At 40.0% G+C, this 22,748-nt stretch overlaps 1 protein-coding gene across 1 annotated transcript in view; it reads left to right on the top strand.

The window, feature by feature from the left end:
• The window catches only part of NELL2 (neural EGFL like 2), a 230,977-nt gene that overhangs the window by 94,283 nt on the left and 113,946 nt on the right, over positions 1-22,748 (top strand). The window contains exons 10-12 of the mRNA XM_026648958.1: positions 9,964-10,055; positions 13,997-14,099; positions 19,219-19,347. Of these exons, the coding sequence (XP_026504743.1) occupies positions 9,964-10,055; positions 13,997-14,099; positions 19,219-19,347 (324 nt within the window). The remainder of the gene's footprint in view (positions 1-9,963; positions 10,056-13,996; positions 14,100-19,218; positions 19,348-22,748) is intronic.

The following is a 22,748-nucleotide window of genomic DNA, read 5'->3' as shown; positions in this document are numbered from 1 at the left end:
CTCTAAAGTTCTAGACCTTGATCTTCTGCCATGAGACATTCAATCCCATAATGTGGGTTGTAACTGGGAGAGCTTGGAGGGAGGGGGCTGAAATCCTCTGACTTTTCCACAAAGCAAGGCAGCATTGTCAGTGTAGACTTGGTTGGTGAACACTTTTTTTTTTTTTTGTCCAACCTTGATTCCAATGTGTGGTGCAGCAAATCCTAATATACACTGATAGCTTGACAGAATAGTGCCAGGGTCAGAATACATCCTTGGCACACACCTGAGGTTTTGTAAAAATGCAACAAAAGCCATGAACTAATATGGACTCTTGCACTGAATAAAAATCATCAACTCACATTCAATGTTGGGATTGGAAAATTGTACTTTCTGTCTTCTGCAGGTTTAACATTAATAGACCACAGTTAAAATATGCTTTGTGAATCTCGACTGCTGTAGAAAGGCAGTTCAGAGTGAGAAAAGGAGGGCACAAATATATTTCTTGGGGAAAAAATAATAAGCAGGCTGTCATACATCAATAAGAAAAAATAGTGCCACTCTCCCATGGACAAGCATACACTATAAACCCAGAGCACACAGGCTCAACTTTACATATGTGAATGGTCTCATTGAACTCAATGGGAGTACTAATGTAGATAAGGTGCACACGTGTAATTGTTTGCAGTATCACGGACTATAAGGCATTGCCCACCGAAATATCCTACCATTGCAAATGAAAAAAGATTATTGTAATTAACAGACTTTTTAAAATTCCAGTTTATTGTGTTTTTGTAGTTGAGCCAGATTCTCAGCTGGTGCACATAGGTGTAGTTTTACTTAGGAGACTGGAACTACTCCAATATACAGCTTGTGAGGATCTGGCCCAGTGTCTTTTACCCATTTAAGGATTTCAAATCCTCAACTGGCTTACCATTTACATGTGATTTGTAGGTACTGTAGTTACAGGAGAAAGCTAATATTTTGGAAAGTACTCTAAATAACACTGGTTTCTAACTTCTGGCAAGCATGAGAACTAGGGGCTCAGAATTAGAGCTAAATAAAAGCCTATGTAATGTTTCTGCTCTTTAAAAGTCTGATTCTGTTGGTGGTGCTTGATTTTGATTCCCTCTTGCTTATGTGCTATTTGATAATGAATGTTGAGATTGAATATAGAACTAATTTGGGTAGTTTTGCATAACTGAATTTAATCAAGATTGACAAAACATGTGTTTACCCTGTTTTCAGTTTTACAAGACTTCCTAAAATTAAATGGAAAACTACTCTCTGTTAAAGTAATGCTTACAATTTGCTTAAGGAACGTTCAGTAGGGTTGTCTGCAGAGTTTATGATCATGCCAATTACTCCTGTCATTTCAGTTCAGGGCAGGGAGAGAAGAAGAGGAAGGATTCAAATAGGGGAAAGAGAGAAGGGGTGAAGAGATAGGGACGGGGGAGCAAAGTGCTAGTCAATTTCCTTTTGCATCCAGGCCCATGGGTAAAGTGTTTTGGAAAAACCATGACCTAGCTGTCACTTTTGATGTGCTACCCAATCTGTGCCTAAATCCAGCCCTTCTGATAGCTTCCAAATATATTGAATGGGACCTCTCTCCATGGGAGAGGGCAACAGTCACTAACAATTGCAGTTTCATTGGCGTCTAGGGGGCTCTGTCCTCCTAGACCACCTACTAAGGAAATAGCCCAAATAGAAGATGCTACATCCTCTGTCTATGGGTTGCTTATCCTCTGTAATCATTTTCATGCCTCTGCACCATCAGCTGAGACATGAGAATGAAGAAAACTTTGTTTTCTTTTAAATAATTTAATGATGAGACATGATCATTATTTTATTTCTTATACTTTCCCTTTACAATAATAAAAAGTATACAAGTTTTTAAGCAGTCCTTTATTAGCTTCCCAACTCAATTGAACACTTACTCCTAATAGCTGCCTTAAACTGTGCCTATTGCTAGTGAATTCTCACATTGGAGGCTTCCTACCTGAAATGATGTATTTATGTGTTAAACAAGTGAGGAACTGATAAGATATGCTAGTGAGATGTGCATTATTGTTTTGCCTTTACACCACTTCTCCATCCACAAAATTCCCCAGAGAGGCTCCTTCTGCAATTCCCCTCAGCAATACCTGCTAGGAGTAGCTGGAATTGAAATAACCAGAAACTCCCCTGCAGCCAGTAGCTGTCAATCTCTGATCCAATACTCAGTGCCACTGCTGATAAAGTACAACCAAGTCAGCTACTTTTGAGGGTCTCCTCCATTAAAATGGCTAATTCCATCATATGGGACTTAAATATGCATGAAATAATATTAGTGTAATGATATCTCTATCAGTGCTCAGTTGGCCTTGCTAGCTGTTGTATTATTCATGAGCCCTTGCATGTATACCAGAATACAATAGTTATAAAATGGAATTAATTGTTTCTTTTCTCTTGGTAGCCTCTAACATTTCTTCTTTGGTATTGGATTTCATTGTCTCAATGCTCAACTGTGAAAGTTGCTTTGAGGATTGGATGGCCAAGACAATTTATTTGGCAATTGAGATTTTGATTGGATTAGCCATGCCCAAGCTTTCAAAATCCTGGGTTTATAAGCCAAAAAAAAAAAAAAAAAAATCCCAGTACTGATTGAGCAAGTACAATACGGTATAATCTCCTAAAGCCAATCAGAGTCATGCATGTCTGTCAATAGCCAATCATTTGGATGAGATTTTCAACCCACATTATAGTTGCCATGTGGATAATAACAACCTAATGTTTTTACAGAGAAGATTATATCAAATACTTTCTCCAAATTCCCTAAGTAAAGATAGTGTTTTCTTCTGTAAAAGCAACATTTATGAGCTAGTGCTGCCTTATCAACAGATATGAGGAGCATATATAATTTTGTGGGTTTATTATTTGTTGAATGCTGACAGTATTCTTGGTGCTATACAAAATGCAGAAGAGGATATGATAGTTTCCTTGAGCATTTTAATCATTACAGGCCACTCTTGCTCATGTTGAATAGCATTTATTTGAGAGATCCCCACTGGGACTAATTGTACAAGCAATGATTAGAGTATGTTTTGTCATAACTTTTTGTTTAAAAAAGGGGGCTTTTTGGCTAAAATAAAAATAAATACTGAAAACTTTTATTTTGATTAAAATTTTATTTACATATTTGGTAATGCAAAAAACCAAAAGTCAACTTTTTCTTTTCTGTTAGCTAATTTTGAATGGCATTTTTTACCTTTTTGGTTTTTCATTGAGAACATAATTTTCAGGGGGAAAACGGAACATTTTATAAATTTCCCCACTATCTAGTAACCGCTACTCTTTGTGAATAAAGGTTGCAGAATCAGGCTTTTAGGAAATGAACAAAGACGATGAGTTAGTGTACTGTGATTTCTCAGTGTGAATGGATGCTGGATAAACAAAGTGTGCCACAATACATAATGCAAACATTTTCAAAAGCAAATAGTTCCCCATTCCTATTGCTATAAACCTCTTACACATACCCAGTCTTTTTGTATGAGGATATTGGAATAGTCTCTTGCAGTGAGCTGTCCCAATTTACCTAGATTGACAGATTGAAGTACCACTGTGTGTGTGAAGTGGTGGGAGGAATCCTTTTCAATCTCCCATTTATGATAGTGTTGAATTAAGATAACAGTATACCTGTTACTGCGGGTTACCATAGCACAACTGTTGTTACTTCTCAAGGCCTCGCACCTCCACCGAAGGCTTCTTTGGAGGCTTTCATGAAAATTATTCCCCTTTGCTGGAGAGACAGGTATATTCCTGTTGGCTTTTCATACTGTTGTGACATGTCTCAATAAAATATGTTTTAACTGAAAGGGAGGCTATAAGTATTTACATGTTTCGTGGCTTACTTTTATTTTTAAGATCTTTTTATCCTGTTTCAGAAGAGGCTTATTTGTTGACATAAATAAACTTTGCCATATTAGTGGGCTCTAACTTACTGTCCTTTCAACTCCAGTGTGCATATTTGGCTGTGGAATCTGTGGCACAGAGATACTATGGTGGTTGGTGCTATATAAGTACCATAGATACTCACTGTATTGCTGGAATGTGATCTGGCTCTGCCTCTGCCTCTGCCTCTTGCTGGCTATACTTCTATCTGATTAGTCAGGTACCTTTAGCCACTACTCTTCTATCATTGAGAGCCTGGGTCTCTGTTTAACTACAGGCAGCCACACATTCACTTTACTTCATGTGATCTCCAAATTGGTTTCCTACAATTGCAAACTCACTCTCCCAAACTCTCTATCCTGCTGTCTAATGTAAAAGCTTTACTTCATCTGTCAGATCCATCTGTCTCCACTGTGCTGGCTCCAACAGTACTTTCTAGGCTGCCAGCCCAGTTGACATTTCTGCAAGCATCTCCTTTAGAGATAACGATGTAATTGCTTTTTGGTTTGTGAAAGATGACACAAAGAATACTTAGATGAGCCTTCAGTTTGGGGGTAAGAGGAATGGCTTAGGAGACTTCCTCTTAGGAACAGGTGGGCAAGATAAATTATATAATTTCTCCATAGTAAGCAAGGACATGAGAATATAAGAAACATTTGTGTAATGATATCTGTAGTATTTTAGATTGACTCATCATCTGTGTGACTAAACCGCCTATTAGCATTATTAGATATGGCTCACATTGCAGATACTTACAGGTGATCATAAAAATACTCTAGACCAACCACTTTGCATTTTCAAAATAATGGAGAAAGTCTCTCCTGTTTTTGCAGCTAATCAGAAGCAAGATATAAATAGTATTCAATTTCTGATCCTTAGGAAATTTCAAATCAGATTTTCTCTACTGAAGTTGCTGAAGCCTACTTTCACTGTTGTTCAACAATGATTAGCTCAAAGAGCTAGCAGCAAATTTTCCATCTTGAAATCTAGAATCACTTTAAGTTGTTGAAGGAAATGGCATAGAATAACAATGGAAAAAGTTCATGATTCACTAGCTACTCTGACAAAGCATCATATACCCAGGAAGTGAGCAAAGAAGAGCCTGTATGAAACACTGCAAAGGATAAATGAGAGAAGGAAGAGAACATTAACTTAATAGTGACTTGGCATTAGATAGATAGAAATTCACAAAGGATGAAATAGACCCCTGTGTAAATTCCCAGGTATAAAGGCCAGCACAGGGGTAGGTACCACTTAAGTCCTCCAAATAGGGTTTAAGTTGGACTTAAGAAGGGCATAAACCTTGTGCAGGGTGACTGCACAGTGGAGAATGTCACCAAGAAGAAGCCAAAGAGGAAGTCATAACATTGGCAGAGAAGAACCAGACAAAATTTTGTGGCAAACAGAAGATGTGGCAGGTAGGAAGATTCCAAGATTTAAAGTATATGTCAAAATTATTGAAATCTTTCTCAAATTTTCAAATCAGTTTTGTTGCTCATCAGCTGACTAGGATGATGATTCAATAAGATGGATGGAACAGTTCACTGACATCCTGAATTGCCCTCTGTCACTTGGTGATAAGTTTGAAACAGAATTAGCTCAGGCACCACAGGGAAATGTACACACGTACCTCATAGCAATAAGTAAGTGACCTGGATAGCAAAGATAGCAAGAGTTAGTTGGATTTCTTATTTTGTCACCAAAGAACAGTATGCTAAAAGGCACATGAAGGGATAGCATCATCTTGAGGCCAGTAGGAGGGAAAAGGTATTATGGAGGACAGATGATGGCTTGACAATGAGCTATCAATAACATACTGAATATAATCTGGTATGAGGTACAAACAGAAATGAGGAATCCCTAATAGACTTCATAGATTCCGTGCTCTTCTGCCTTTCTAGAAAGCTGTGCTTGAAGTAGTTTTGTTTTAGGTAGGGGCTTGGGGAGGTTGGTGGGGAGAGGAGGTGGTTAATGCTGTGAAATAGTGGGACAAATTAATCTGCGGTGTAATTGTTCTGGGACTTGATAGCTATTGTCTGTGTGGGATTCTATCTGTGATAGAATCCCACACAATGACAGATGGAATCCCACACAGACAATAGCTATCAAGTCCCAGAACAATCAGCCATCAGATAATTTACTGACTGTGATGCAATAGTCCCTTGGAATAGGAGGAGTTTAGAAGATGAACTGTGATATTGTCCAAAGAGTTACCAATGACAAACTAATCACTCATCTCCTTCTGGGAAGTGTTTAGCCAGGTAGAAGGTAAATCTTCACTGGACTTTGCAGTTACAGAATTATGGTCCAGATGTTCATGTTCGTGGACTTCCTAAGCTAAATAGAAATACAAAGTCCCCATCATCATGGGACACCTACCAGCTTGTGACATCTGCTGGCAGGAAGAAGGAAAAACATGCTGTGACACTACATTGACAAGGAAGTAGGGTCCAAGTGCCTTCTGAGGAATGTGGAGAGTGGGAAGTCTGGCACCATCACATTTTTCTGAGTGTGGACAATGTTCATCTAAGGGGACAAGCCTTTGGAGTTTCATTAAATATAATGACAAACTGGCAAGAATGTACAGCATTGTGTCACTCCCGACACACCCAGAATGCTGCGTCTTTTGGGCTCCTGGGTGGCCAGCCAAAGGATAGAGGAAGAGGACTGATAGGAGGAAGAAAGGGAAGGAGATGAAAGCTTTTGTAGAGGGAGTGGGAGAGAAGACTATTCACTGGCAAATTGGCATAGTCGCCAATGTCTCTGATATCAGCCTTGACAAAGTGGCACTGAGACAGTGGAACTGGTACCTCTGAAGTGCACGTGAGTTGTTGCTGTGGAAGCCCTGTTGGCTGGATTAGCTTGGATGAGAGAAACAGGAATCTAGGTGCTGGTGCTCTGCACAAGAACTTCCTCACCTTCTTCCTCCTCAGGTGTATGTTCTCATTAGGATGACCAGATGTCCCGATTTTATAGGGACAGTCCCAATATTTGGGGCTTTGTCTTATATAGGCGCCTATTATCCCCCAGCCTCGTCCTGATTTTTCACACTTGCTGTCTGGTCACCCTAGTTCTCATTGAAGGGAACTGTCCAAATATTGTGGAACCTTTTGTGCCTCAACATTTCATGTGACAACTCACCAGGCACGCCCAATTACCAAAGAACCTTGAGGGTCCAACAGTTCATCCAACAAACCCCACCTCTCTGCACAGAATCCCTCGGATGCTGTTTAACTAGCAGGAGGAGGGAGAATGTTAACCACAATGTCCCCTTATTCTTAATCTTCCCCTTATTCCCCAAATCCCCTCTTTTCTCTCACCTGATCCTTATCTTTCTCTTTCATGGACCATTAAGGTGGGAGGAAAGGGAATATAACGAGCTCTACAGGCATTCTTTCCACTCTAGACATAAGAATGGCCATAGTGGATCAGACCAATGGTCCATCTAGCCCAGTATCTGATGCCAGTGCCAGATGCTTTAGAGGAGTGAACAGAACAGGCAATTTATCGAGTGATCCATCCTGTGTCACCCAGCTTCTAGCAGTCAGAAGTTTGCATGAGTCCATGAAATATCCTCTTACTTTTTGTGTTTTACCCGTATGGAAATTGAGGAAACCAATGTTACAACTAAAAATTTTAGTATTCAGCAGGTTTCAAAGGAAAACTACAATATATGTTCATTTTGAATGTAGTGAGTGAGACATTAGATGTGCCGCCCCCACTAACTTCAATGGGAGGAATTTTTTGCAGATAACTCCTTGTGTACTGTGCTGAAAATGAACCTCCTACATACTCTGAATATGAACATTAGGCTTTGGAGCATATGTCTTTGGGTATGTTTCCTTGACAGTGATTGTCATTCAGACATGTGATGGCTCAGTAAGCGTGCAATTTTTTGCAATTATATGTTATATCAAATTATTATCCTAAAATAAATATTCCCTTGGCTATTATTAACACAAAAGAAAATGTTAGAAATTGATGTGGTTAATTTTCAATTCCATATTATCTTTAATTAACACTGAAGATCATATTTCTTAGTGTGAAAGTTAAATTAAAAATTTATAATCAATACAAATGGATACATACATTAAACAGCCTTCAGCCGATTTTAACAGATATTACATATTTTTAAAAATTAATCCTATGACACTTCTTTGGAAACTTCTTATGTATTTCTAATTAGTTCTTTGACATTTCTAACTGCTGTATTTCAACAGAAAAGAAAGTACATAAAAATCAGTTATTTTAAGTTTGTAATGCAACAAAAGAAGTTTAAATGATGAGATTTCAATTTTCAGTCTTCCGCGATGAAGTGCATTCATCTGTAAATAAAAAATTTAGAAAGCCTTTACAATGACATTATTTTAATAATTTTCTAATTAACATTAATGTATTTATACATACAAAGGGCCGTCACCCTTTCTTTAGTATATTTCACATATTCATGTATTAGATGGATCAGTAACACAGCTATGAAATTTCTTATAAATGTATGCTAATCCAACATCAAGCTTGAGATTTTACTAGCACAAAAGTGAGGAGACTTACATGTGGATGTTGTGAGCTCAATTCTGTTTCTATTGGAATAGGCAAAATCCTGTGGGATGAAATGCTGGCCCTACTGAAGCCAATGGGAGTTTTGCTATTGACATCAGTGGGGCCAGGATTTCACCCTCTGACTTTGGAAGGCCTGGAGCAGGCCCTATAATATGGTCTTGGGGATAAGTATATAATATGTAAAAATAAAATAATTATAATTTAGATTATATAGCACGCAAAATGCAATCTAGTGCATATGGTTTACACACACTAGACCTGTTTAATGGACTGGTACAATGTGTGTGCTTGTTTCTGAGTCGCCTTTGAGGGATTGTTCTTAGAGAACACCTTTGTGTAGAAGTGGGCCATATGGTGTTTTGTTTTATTTTTAAACTGTTTAAGTATTTGCATGAAACATACACCACAGATGGAGAGAAATTATTTGGGGTTGTAAGGAATCTAAATATTTGTGGGATGGGATGGCATTAAGAAAAGGAACATTTAAGATGAAAAGCAAGGCAACTACCTCACAGTAAAATCTATTAGATAGGGGAGATTATTCCACTAACAAATGCTGGAAGCACCCTCAAGCAAGCCATTTAAAGAGGACTGGACAAAGCATTGTAAAATATTCTGTATGTAACAATTCTGCATTGTCAAAGAGATGGATTAGATGTTTTAAGGCCTAATTCAGAACCCACTGAAACTAATGGGAAACTTTCTGTCGATTTCAGTGGACTTTGGATCAGGCCCCTAAATGACTCTCTAACATCTTATTCTAATATGCCCTGGTTATTTTTAAAAAATAAATCAATAATTAAAAAGGTTTGAATCAGGCTATTCCCAGGACACTAGCAGACATACCACATGAATATATGGAACACCACTGGGATACTAGCACAATCACTGGGATCACAAGGAGCACTTTGTTCATTCACATCCTGTGTCCTGTGATACTAGCACTTAATAAGGCATTCATGATGCTGATCTTGCCTCCTTCATACATAAATATGTAAGATGGGTAGACTTGTATTTAATTAGTCTTTCCATCCAACTATCCTATCATCCTTCTCTTTTTCACCTGTAAGCTCTTCAGATGGGCACTTCAGACTGTCTACCTTGACTTGCCTTCCACTAAATCCCCTCTAGCCTGGTTTCCACCTTCTGCACTTGGCTGAAACTGCTCTTACTACGGTCATCAGTGATTTGTTCCTAGCCAAGACTTGCAGCCTCTATTTTGTCCTCTGTTCTCTCGCAAGCTTCCCATGCTCTGTTTTTCCCTGACACTTTCTCCTTCCTTAGCTTTTGAGGCCTTCTCTTCTCTTGGCTCTCCTCTTCAGTTCTTTTGTGCTCCTGTCCAAACTCCTGTGTCCTGGAATAGAATATATTTGTAGTTGAATTGATCACTTAATTTTGAAATATACTTAGCTTTAAGAAAATAAACCAATTTTATAGCCAGAGTACTGAAAACTTTCTTCTCTTTTCAAATCGTTGTTCTGTTTTATCCTATAGCGGTGTGCATATTTGAAGGCAGAACCTACTTCGAAGGACAGAGAGAAACCGTGTATTCAAATTCAGGGGACTGTGTTCTTTTTGAGTGCAAGGTAAGAACACCATTGATGGGACCCTTTTCTTTCAATAAATCTGTTTAAAATGTCTTATAAGGTCCTGATGAATAAAAATGTGTATGTATCTACTCTGAAAAGTGACTTTTAAAAGGGCATCAAGGGGTTTCCATGCTTACTGTGTCCAGCTGATTTCCACATCAAATTTTACAAATCAATATTTTTTCTAATTGCCAACCCTGAAAATTCAACCTGGGATCTCACAGTTGAGCTGGGTTCTTTTTTTATTTCTTATACACTATCATCAGTAATAAATATCCTGCAAGCCACATTATGCTCTCTTTTATATCTGTGCAGCCCTATTTTCTCCAGATTATGTGCTCAGCTACAAGGGGGTTACACAAATGTAAATGAGAGCAGAATTTGGCCCACAGGATATTTCTTGCCTGCAATGATGTATGAGAAGGAAAGAATGCCACTTGACTGTCAAATCTCAGGTTGTGTTTAGAGGGTTGGCAGTTTGAGAATCTATCATTCTACTTGTAAATGGAGTGTATTGGATATTGAGTCAGACACACTAAACATTGAGCCTTACAATATCATTGTAACCCAGTCGCTTTTGAGAGCAGAAATGCAATTTAAGGGCAAAATGCTACAGTGTGCGTCTACAGGTGGAAAGTGCACAAAGAGATACCAAGGTGGAATGCTACTCTGCTTCCCTAGGTGTGGAGCTTGCTATCAGCTAGAGAAATGCATGCTTCAGGGTGGAGCTGAAGAATTGTGTGTGCTTTTCTAGTGGGGGAAAGAGAAGCAAGACCTGTCTGCTTATTGCAGGGGTGAAAGTAGAAATAGGGACTTACCGGTATGGGGTTGGGTTGGGGCCAGGTCTGACCCCCGGAAGGGGCGGGGCCTCGGGCAGAAGGGGCGGGGATGGGGGGGGCAGAGCCAGCCCCGGCCCACCCTGTACCGGTAAGTGTCCTCTCCTCCCCCGCCGGGGTAGCAGCAGCAGCCGGGGGCTCCGGCAGCAGTTTAAAGGGCCCAGGGCTCGGCTGCCGCTACCGCCCCGGGCCCTTTAAATAGCCGCCGTAGCCTGCTGGAGCGGCGGCGGGGCTCCGGCGGCTATTTAAAGGGCCCAGGGTAGTAGAGGCAGTGGGAGCCCCGGCCCTTTAAATAATGCCCGGTGCCCCGCTGCCGCTACCCCAGGGCTCCAGCAGCGGGGATCTGGCGGCAATTTAAAGGGCCTGGGGCTCCAGCCACTGCTGGGAGCCCCAGGCCCTTTAAATTGCCGCCTGGGGAAGCCGAGCCGCCCCGGTACGGCGCACCGGCTCTTGCCGGTATGCCGTACTGGGGTGTACCAGCTTACTTTCACCTCTGGCTTATTGTAATGTTGTCTCAGAGTCCAACTGCCATATGCAAGAGAATATACATTCCATAAGGTCTGAGTTGGAAGAAACTGTGCTGTCAAACAGAATGGGAGCAAAGGCTCTTTCAACTCCAGCTCCTTAAAGCTGTGGATGTCAGGTAAATGTGGCAGATAATACTTCAGCCTCAGTGCCATGGCTGGTGCTTCCCCTGAATGTACCAGACCCTTTCCCCCTCTATTGGAAAGAGTGCATCTGTTCTTGGACCTCACTGTCACCTCCTCCAGCAGGATATTGTGCCAGAGTTGCTTTCTGTGCCACTTTACTATAGTTTTATGAACTGGTGATTATAATTTGTCAATAAATCTATTTTAGAAATTAGGTCTATAGATGAAGGGATACATGCTGATGGACTTAGTCATTTGTGAGTATCTCACTACTAGTCACATTGAAATCAAGGGGCTGGGGGAGGTGCAAAACCAGCCACTAGAGAAATAAGGTCTGAAGTAATTCTGGAAATATAGCTTAATCTGCCCTACAGTTTTAAGAACTGTGAAATGCTATTTTCAACACAATCCTTATTGGTGATCAATGTGTATATGAATAACAATCATCAAAGTCTGCATGGTGCTGCCTTGTATTTATTGCAGTTAGAAATTATGAGGTCCTGTTAGTGAACAGTGAGACAGCACACCCGGCTTGACTCTATCTGCCATTGGTAGTGGGTACATATTTGGCCACTTTACTTGTCTCTCACTATGCTCTTAGAAATGTTGTATGGCAACTTTGGTGATAAACATTCTGAATCTCAAGCACTGAAATACTTATTGCTGCCAAGAAAGCAACACTAGGAATGACATTTCAGAGCAACAAATCTACGTACTGTCAGTTGTGTAGATAAAATGGGGACCCATAGGCAGATGCTATTTTATTACCTACATATTTCTACACATAATAGAATCTAGTTAAAGACCTCTGCTCAAGAGAGACTTGAGAGTGATGGCATAGGTACTGATTTTTTGCTTGCAGGCCAGTGTTGATGTTATCAGGGCAGTTTAGGGAATTTATTCTTCTGGATTTTGTTGTGCATAAACATGGAAAATCACTTTTTTTTCTTGGTTGCTGCAGTCAGGCACATTTTCCCATTCAAATCTGAAAAAACAAAGAAGCTCTGCAACATTTCAGTCACGTTTAGCAATAGACCACATTGTTATAAAGGCCAATCCTCAGCATGCACACTTACATAAATGTGTTCGCTTTTAGGTGGTTTTTGAGTGTTTTGTGTGACAAAGGCCTGGTCTACTCTAACCCCCCCACTTCGGACTAAGGTACGCAAATTCAGCTACGTTAATAACGTAGCTGAATTCGAAGTACCTTAGTCCGAACTTACCGCGGTCCAGACGCGGCAGGAAGGCTCCCCCGTCGATGCTGCGTACTCCGCTCGCCGAGCTGGAGTACCAGCGTCGACGGCGAGCACTTCCGGGATCGATCCGGGGCACTTCCGGGATCGATCCGGGATCGATTTATCGCGTCTTAATCAGACGCGATAAATCGAACTCAGAAAACCGATTGCTTACATCCGGACCCGGATGTAAGTGAAGACGTACCCATACAGTATCATTCAAGGTCTAGTTTAGTTTGTTACAGGTTCAGGTTTCATTTTGGTTATGTGCCATGGAGTCTGGGAAGATCAGTCAGTGAAGACTGAGCAGTGGTTTCTGATGAGTTATTTTCTCATCCTCATTTTTGTCCTAGGAAAATAATTTTAAATGAAACACCAACTATATAACAATAGTATATGCAATGTGTTAGGCACTATCCACACTCAGAGCTTTATATTCTAAGAAAAATTCTGAATGCTGTTCAGGAAGGTGTTGTGCTGCTGTGATTTGTGCCTTTGTGTCTCCAAGACTACATCATTGCAATGCACTCTACTTGGGGCCATTTGGAAACTAAAGCTGGAGCACAATATAGCAGCTTGCTTGTTAAACCGGGTATCTTACCCATGAGCATATTACATTTATTCTGTCTGATCTCCACTGGCTGCCTGTGGATATACAGGCGGGATTTAATGTACTGGTTTTGACCTCTGAAGTGCTAAATGGCCTGGCACCAGTCTATTCAAGAAACACTCTCCTCATGAGATACCACTGCCTCTCCCTTGGGCCATAGGGCCACAGTTGAGATCAGACAGGGTACTCAGGCTAGAGATCCCTTAAGGTAAAAGAAAGGAAGCTGCTAGCATGGCATTATTTGTGCAGTCCCCCTGGCTTTGATCCCCTGCAGTCTGTAAGAGAACTAATTTGTTGACCTTATAGGCATGATTTCTGGAGAAGCTTATGAGGACAGGGAAGCTGCGTGAGGATAATTTTGGGGAAGGATGAGGAATGTTTCCTTATTTTTCATTTACTAAATAGGTGTGGTTTCTGCTATATAGTGGAGGTGTCTGCCGGTTTTGTTAAGTTTAGTTGTGATTTCAAATTGTCAGAGGTACCTGGAGTTTGAGATAGGCACCTTTTGCTGTCTGTCTGTTATAAATCTAAATGCATAAATAAAATAAAGGCATTATTCAGCCGCACTTGTTATCTCCAGTATTGAATAATTACCTTAATTTAATAGGACCACAAAATGCAGCGCACTACAAAATCGGACTGCCCAACCTTGAACTGCCCAGATTCTCAACAAATCTCCTTGTCTCACAGTTGCTGCAAAGTTTGTAAAGGTAAGAAAATAGCAGGATCTGCCTGTGCTCAATGTAATGTGCAGTATCATTTTATTAATTTTTTATAGTTTTGGAGTAAAACATCTTTTTCATTATTGGAGATACTGTAAAACTGAATAGCTAATGTACACATCAAGGAGTCTGAAAACTTGTTTGAATGAGGTGTAATAATGTAAATTTTGTTGAACGGGGCTGGCAGCATTCTTGTATTTCATACAAAAGAGAAATCCTAAGGGATTATACATGATTGATGTCACCATTTTAAAGTGCTTCATTTATGCATGCGCGCGCACACACACATCCCTAAAGGCCCTTCTGCAGTGGACATGTGCTTTGCAGATCTATAGAAAATTAGAGTAAATTTGTATCATTTCCCCCTCTTAGCACTTTTAGATTGCCTTCTGAATATAGAATCAAAAGCTTTGGGAACTATATTGTACTGCACTTCTTAAATTTTTACACGTAGGCCAAACAGATGGAATGTGCCTGGACTTTCAGTGCAAGGATAGAGATGTAAGGAACTGCCCAGGGCTCTGTGCCGTACTGTTATAATACTGGGTAATATTGGTACCCTCCCAGCCGTGAGCAGTTGCATCTTCAAAGCAGAAAGTCTGTTCCTATTTCTCCAATAGTTAAACTGTGATCAACTGAGTTCTAGCAGGAAACAAGCCAACACACTCTTTGGCTTGGCTTAGATATACATTGATTTGGGGAATACTGGAGACATGCAAGTCGTGCATGCTACACAGACACAAACGATATGATTAATGACATCCTGAAGCGAGATAAGACTAAAATGGAAGAAAAGAACTTAACAGAAGTGTGCTAAGGTCTTGAGGTCTAATCACAGTAAAAAGGGATTTTTTTTCTTGGTAAAAATTTACAGTAAATCTTAAAAAAAAAAATCTGCACTCATTGAGCCTGGATACAAGCTCAATAAATCTAATAGCTGATGGATTTAGTGCTTGTTTCTGAACATTTTCAATTCTGAATGGATCATCCTAGCCTTGTCTCTCATGAGCTATGGATCTTATTCTTAAAATCATACTTTGATACAGTATTAATCTGCAGCACATATTCTCCGATATTGGTTTGTAGTTTGTGGAGATCTATTGATCAGTGGAAAATTGTACATTTACTATTCTGTAATGCTAAGGTTCTGATACAAACTGATAAAAGCCAGGAAATCCAAAACTAAAGGCTGACACTTTGTCCTTATTTCAGACTTCTGTGAGGAAGAAAAAAAAATAGGACAAAGGGTGGCCTCTGCCGTTTATCAGCTATAGGGCCAAATACTGGACTTGATGTGCACAGCACTCCATCAGTATCAATGGGAGTTGTGAGATGTGCTGAGAGCAATGAATGGCCCTTAATGTTGTTTAAAATGTAGGAATTTTTGCTCCTGAATTTCCTGTTTCACATAATAGCAGTTTAAAAAAATAAAAATAAATGGGAAGTTGTGAAATACATGTACACTACTGCAACAAACCATGCCGTGGAGGGTATTATTGTAGTCCTTTAAAAAAAGTGTGCCTCAGTTACCATGGTAGGGACATGAAGTTAGTATCATTATCATATCAGCAGTTCAAAGTTCTCTCTGCCTATACTGTTGATTTTTTTGCTCCTCCGATCCTGGTCTGCCTGGCTCTTATGCCTTCAGACTGGGCTCATGCATGCAGAGACACCCCCATCCCCCAGGCCAAAACAGCAGTGACCTCCACACCTCTGACTATGCCCTCCAAGCAGATTCTAATTTTTTTCTATTTTAAATGCAAACATAAACATTACTGAAAAGTTGAAGAAGATGGGGGATGTTTCATTAACAAGAAATGATGCAGCAGGCAAGTGGAGTTGTAGGGAGAGAGATCTTTATTGAGCATGAATATAGGTCTTTGCTACATATTGACAGGTTTGGGTTTCTCCTGGTGGCAGCCTCACCCCAGCTTGCACTACTCAGCCATTCCTGTCACATCAAACTAGGTCCCTCCTGAACCCTGATCAGTTCTGTGCATTGTACTATAGGAGCCTTGTGCAAGGAAGCAGGAACTGAAAAAAGAATAGTGAAAGATTACTGTTTGGCTAATCCTAATACTGATTTTTTTAACAAGTCTAGAGCAATTAAATCACTGAAAATAATAATAAAAAGTAGGGCTGTCGATTAATCGCAGTTAACTCACACGATTAACTAAAAAAAATTAATCGCGATTAATCACACTTTTAATCGCACTGTTAAACAATAGAATACCAATTGAAATGTATTAAATATTTTTGATGTTTTTGTACATTTTCAGATATATTGATTTCAATTACAACACAGACTACAAAGTGTACAGTGCTCGCATATTTTTTATTACAAATATTTGCACTGTAAAAATGATAAACAAAAAAATACTATTTTTCAATTCACCTCATACAAGTACTGAAGTGCAACCTCTTTATCATGAAAGTGCAGCTTACAAATGTAGATTTTTTTGTTTTGTTTTTTGGTTACATAATTGCACTCAAAAATGAAACGATGTAAAACTTTAGAGCCTACAAGTCCACTCAGTCATACTTCTTATTCAGCCAATCGCTAAGACAAACAAGTTTGTTTACATTTACATTTATATTTGTTTACATAATTCTGACCCCTTCTTATTTACAATGTCACCTGAAAGTGAGAACATGGGACTTTTGTAGCCGGCATTGCAAGGTATTTACATGCCAGATGTGCTAAACGTTCATATACCCCTTCATGCTTCGGCCACCATTCCAGAGGACATGCTTCCATGCTGATGATGCTCATTTTAAAAAAAATGTGTTAATTACACTAGTGACTGAACTCCTTGGGGGAGAATTGTATGTCTCCTGATCTGCCTATCCGCCTTCTGCCATATATTTCATGTTATAGCAATCTCAGATGATGACCCAGCACATGTTGTTAATTTTAAGAACACTTTCACTGCAGATTTGACAAAACGCAAAGAAGGTACCAATGTGAGATTTCTAAAGATAGCTACAGCACTTGACCCAAGGTTTAAGCATCTGAAGTGCCTTCCAAAATCTGAGAGGGATGAGGTGTGAGGCATGCTTTCAGAAGTCTTAAAAGAGCAACACTCTGATGCAGAAACTACAGAAATTAACCTTTTGCTGGTGGCATTTGACTCAGATGATGAAAATGAACATGCATCAGTCTGCACTGCTTTGGATCGTTAGTGAGCAGAACCCATCATCAGCATGGACGCATGTCCTCTGGAATGGTGATTGAAGCATGAAGGAACATATGAATCTTTAGCACATCTGGCATGTAAATATCTTGCGGCGCTGGCTACAACAGTGCCATGCAAACACCTGTTGTCACTTTCAGTGACATTGTAAACAAGAAGCAGGCAGCATTATCACCTGCAAATGTAAACAAACTTGTTTGTCTGAGCGATTGGCTAAACAAGAAGTAGGGCTGAATGGACTTGTAGGCTCTAAAATTTTACATTGTTTTATTTTTGAATGCAGTTATTTTTTGTACATAATTCTACATTTGTAAGTTCAACTTTCACGATAAAGAGATTGCACTACATTATTTTTATTAGGTGAATTGAAAAATACTATTTCTTTTGTTTTTTACAGTGCAAATATTTGTAATAAAAATAATAATATAAAGTGAGCACTGCCTACTTTGTATTCTGTGTGGTAATTGAAATCGATATATTTGAAAATGTAGAAAACATCCAAAATATTTAAATAAGTGGTATTCTATTATTCTTTAACAGTGTGATTAATCATGATTAATTTTTTTAATCTCTTGACAACACTAATAAAAAGGAGAAAAGGTAGTGCAGCCCAACTGTACAAAATATTGATATAGTGTGTGGAAATTATATGGAAGCTTAAAATCACCCATAACCTGTTTGAATTCATCACAGTAAAGAACAGACTCACCAAGTATAGCAATACAGTGGTGTTGGATTTCAGGAAAGCAAATTTGGGGAATTAAGAAATCTACTGAGTGAATGGGAAGACTCATTTAAAATCCGCTATTTGGGAGAAAGCTAGAGGCTCTTATTAAAAATACATTAAAAAAATCTCTCTTAAGAAGAGGAATGCAAGAAACAAGGAGCCAATGTGACTTCAAGAGGAGCTGCTAACAATAAGATTAAAAAGGAAACGTCATTGAAATATCAAGAGGTAGCACTTATACAAGAATATTCAGTCAGTTAAGCCTTGAAGGGAAAAGATAAGGGCAAGAAAAAAAGCAAAATAAGTTAATGTTAGCCAAAGCTTTCAGGGAATATGAATGGGTTTTACAAATATACCTGGGGAACAATAAGTGCTTGTAGGAAAGCAATCCCATTAGTAAATGGGCTGCTGAGTTACTGAGCAACTTCTATAAATTCCAACTTTAATAAGAAAAATGAAGAAAAAAGTTGAAGTTCCTGTAAAAATAACCATTGACAAAAAGAAGGTAAAGGGATTTAAATATGCTACCTAACAGACATCAGATGATAATAGCTTCTTTTCATCACTGACCTGGAGTTGAATTTAAGGCCAAGAGATGACAAGCTCTGTAGCCTACACTACTCCCCTGAGATGCTGCATGCTTAATATCAAGGTAAATTGTGTGTCTCCTAAGAAAAATAGTTTCCTGAGTAGGATTCTGTAGCCTGACTGAGAAAAGACTGGAATATATTCAACAGAGAAGATGTTTTATCTTTGGATTCTTTTTAAGTAGGCTTGAAAATTATATATTTTTTTATATATAATTTTGACGGATTATGTAGGTGTTTATTTTTAAGCATTTAGTTAGTTCTTTGTTTTAAATGTTAACAGTTGTGTGAAATTATGGGGGTGGTGGTGGATGTTTGTGTGACAATAAATATTTAATGACAGACATCTAGATTAAAAAACGTAAAGCTACCTAAGTGGAGCTCTGCTCCAGCTCCACTGTCTCCCATTTTATACACATTAAGGTAGGACTCTAATAAGTTCTCAAGCTGCATTTTTCTTACTTTGCCTGCCTGTAAATTTTGATGATTTTGGATGGAAATATTTTTTCATCAGTTTGGTGAAATCGATGTTTACTGACACTTGTACAAATCGAATCCTTTCAAGCCTATTTTTAACAATCACTTTCGTTTTCATACAGGCCATAACTTTTGTTCTGAAGGACATAACTGCATGGAGCATTCTGTCTGCAGAAACCTAGAGGACAGGGCTGTGTGTAGCTGCCGAGATGGTTTCAGAGCCCTTCGAGAGGACAATGCCTACTGTGAAGGTAACCCATTGTGAAGATGCTCAGCTGTATAAAGTATAGTGGATTACTGCATGAAGAATGTATTAATTCACAAGTTTTCAAAGTGATGGGCCCATTAAATGCAGCAAATTTAATTTGCAGAATATTAATCAGCTAAAATAATTATCTCTCAAATTAAGAATTTTTTAAAAATGCCTGATCAGTGTCAGTTATAAGTTAATAAGGCTAAATTCTTGAATTTGAAGCAATACTTCCACTGCAAAATCTGTTCTCTTTTCATTAATCAGATATTCCGATAACCTAAAAGTCACACATTAGAATAGCTTTTAGTTGGTACACATTTTAATGTAGCTTTTGGTGGGAACTTTATTTTGCCATTAGCTCCTTCTTCCCCCCCCAATATAGTAAATAAACAGTACGGACCAGATTCTAATACCTTTACTCACATTGTGTAAAAACTTACTATTTTAACAGTCCCACTGATTTAAAACCAATGCCCCACTTACCAGATAGAGGCAGTTTCTATAGTTCAAATTTTAACATGCTCATAAAATTCTAATAAAAACATCGCAGCTGTAGCAAGATATGTGCCAAATATCACTCTGCTTTCATGTTGCCTTCCTCTCTCCTGCCGTCCATCTGTGCCTTTCTCATGAAGGCCCTGATTCTGCAAACACTTACAAAACACTTAACTTTCAGTGGGACCAGTCACATAAGTCCTTGTAGGATTACAGCCCTCAGGTTGTAAGGACTTTGGGGTTGATTCTTTTGGCCCAACTTTGCAAACAATAATGCATATAATTTTATTTTAATGAGTAGTCCCATTGACTTTAGTGGGATTATTCACATGTAAAATTAATAATGTGCATAAGAATCTGCAGGATTAGAGTACAATTCTATTTCACAGAGACCTCTGTTTAATGTTTACTCTAAGACTAGCACAGCATTTTGTGACCTATTGTCTTGAGTAGAGCTTTAAGTCACCCAGGAGCAAGTCTTACTCCTCTCTCCACAACCTTGGGGGAGGGATAGCTCAGTGGTTTGAGCATTGGCCTGCTAAACCCACGGTTGTAAATTCAATCCTTGAGGGGGCCACTTATGGATCTGGGGCAAAATCAGTACTTGGTCCTGCTAGTGAAGGCAGGGGGCTGGACTTGATGACCTTTCAAGGTCCCTTCCAGCTCTAGGAGATAGGATATCTCCACTAATTTATTTATTTGCTGAGATTTGGCTGCAGAAGAACCCATATAGCTTTTTTATGTAGGTAGAGAATGATGCTGGGACATAGCACACACAGTCTTTGGAGGTTAGGTAGGAGTTGAGGTCCTGGATCTGTAACTATGTGGATCCACCATCTATTTCCCAGTTGAAAGGACAGTGCAGAAGCTGTGGGGAATACTGTCAGCCTGAGGCTTTAATTATGGTTTCAGAGTTGCTCTACTCTACAGCCTGTAAGGGAGAGAAGAAATCCTGATCTCTGTGGATCTCCCCAACACACCGTCTAGTTAGAGCCTGTTATATTTAGCAGTTGCTCCTCACACAATATGTGAAAAATTAGAACCTTATCCACGATCCCTTTAGTGAAATGGTTTGGATGAGGGAACAGCAGATTTTCATAGCTAGGGCCAAACGCAGCCTGCTGTAAGCAGATGCATCTTCCCTTGAGTTGAATTGCAGTTGTAGCTGTTTGTGCAAGCGGTTTTTGGAGAGTTTCTTAGCATGAATGAGTTTCTGAAAATTCATTTGTAACTAAGGGTATGTCTACACTATGAAATTAGGTTGATTTTATAGAAGTCGATTTTTATAAATCAATTTTATAAAGTCGATTGCGTATGTCCCCACTAAGCGCATTAAGTCGGTGGAGTGCGTCCTCACTACCATGGCTAGCATCGACTTACGGAGCGGTGCACTGTGGGTAGCTATCCCACAGTTCCCGCAGTCTCCGCTGCCCATTGGAATTCTGGGTTAAGCTCCCAACGCCTGATGGGGCAAAAACATTGTTGCGTGTGGTTTTGGGTACATGTCGTCAGTCGCTCCTCCCTCCGTGAAAGCAACGGCAGACAATCGTTTCGCGCCAGACACCAGGGCGATTAGAAGAGCACAGCAAGGCGCACTGCGCATCAGAGAGGCTTTGAAAACCAGTGTCATGACTGGTCAGGCTTTGGTGTAACAGATGTGTGTGTTTCTCCTTGATGCAAACCCGCCACCTTTGTTGATTTTAATTCCCTGTAAGCCAACCACCCTCCCCCCTTCAAAATAAAGTAACTATTGTTTTGAAACCATGCATTATTTCTTTATTAATTTTAAAAAAATGAGATAACGGAAAAGGTAGCCTGGGTGGGGTGGGGGAGGAGGGAAGGACAAGGCCACATTGCTTATTGTAGCCACACTAAAAATCAAACTGTTTCAATGACAGCCTTCTGTTGCTTGGGCCATCCTCTGGAGTAGAGTGGCTGGGTGCCCGGAGCCTCCCCCCCTGCGTTCTTGGGCGTCTGGGTGAGGAGGCTATGGAACATGGAGAGGAGGATAGGCGGTTATACAGTGGATGCAGTGGGGGTCTGTGCTATTGTTGGCTTTCCTGCAGCTCCAACAGACGCTTCATCATGTCCGTTTGCTCCCCCATTAGTCTCAGCATTGCGTCCTGCCTCCGCTCTTCGCACTCACTTAATTCTTTCCTGGCCTCTGCCACTGAATGCCTCTATGCATTAAGCTGTGCCCTATCAGTGCAGGAGGACTGCATGAGCTCGGAAAACATGTCATCGCGAGTGCGTTTTTTTCACCTTCTAATCTGTGATAACCTCAGGGACGGAGATGATGGGGGAGCGTAGAAACATTCTACGCTCTACAATTCTGGGGGGACTGCATGGTCACCTGTGCTGCTGAGTTTGCCACGCTGACCAAACAGGAAATGAAATTCAAAAGTTCCCGGGGCTTTTCCTGTGTACCTGGCTAGTGCATCGGTGTTCAAAGTGCTGTCCAGAGCGGTCACAATGGAGCACTCTGGGATAGCTCCCGGAGGCCAATACCGTCGATTTGCGTCCGCACTACCCCAAATTCGACCCAGCAAAGTCGATTTTAGCGCTACTCCCCTTGCCAGGGAGGAGTACAAAAGTGGATTTTAAGAGCCCTTTAGGTCGACGGAACGGGGTTGGTTGTGTGGACTCATTCATTTTTAAATCGACCTAACGCGGCTAAATTCGACCTAACCGAGTAGTGTAGACCAGGCCTAAGTGTGCCTTCACACTGATTAACAATCTGCCTATGTGCCTTCAGAAAACCCACAAAGGTTGGTACAATGAATAACGTGCTGATTATTTAGGCCAAGTCTATGCTACAAAATTACATCGGCATACAGCCACCGCAGTGATTAAATCACTTACGTGTGTGCACACTTGGTGTCTTGAATTGGCAGTGTGTGTCCT

This window comes from Terrapene carolina, unplaced genomic scaffold, assembly GCF_002925995.2.
Source record: "Terrapene carolina triunguis isolate 2854851 unplaced genomic scaffold, T_m_triunguis-2.0 Scaffold68, whole genome shotgun sequence".
NCBI lineage: Eukaryota > Metazoa > Chordata > Testudines > Emydidae > Terrapene > Terrapene triunguis.
The sequence above is the reverse complement of the archived record's forward strand: the minus strand, read 5'-3'. Positions and strand labels throughout refer to the sequence as shown.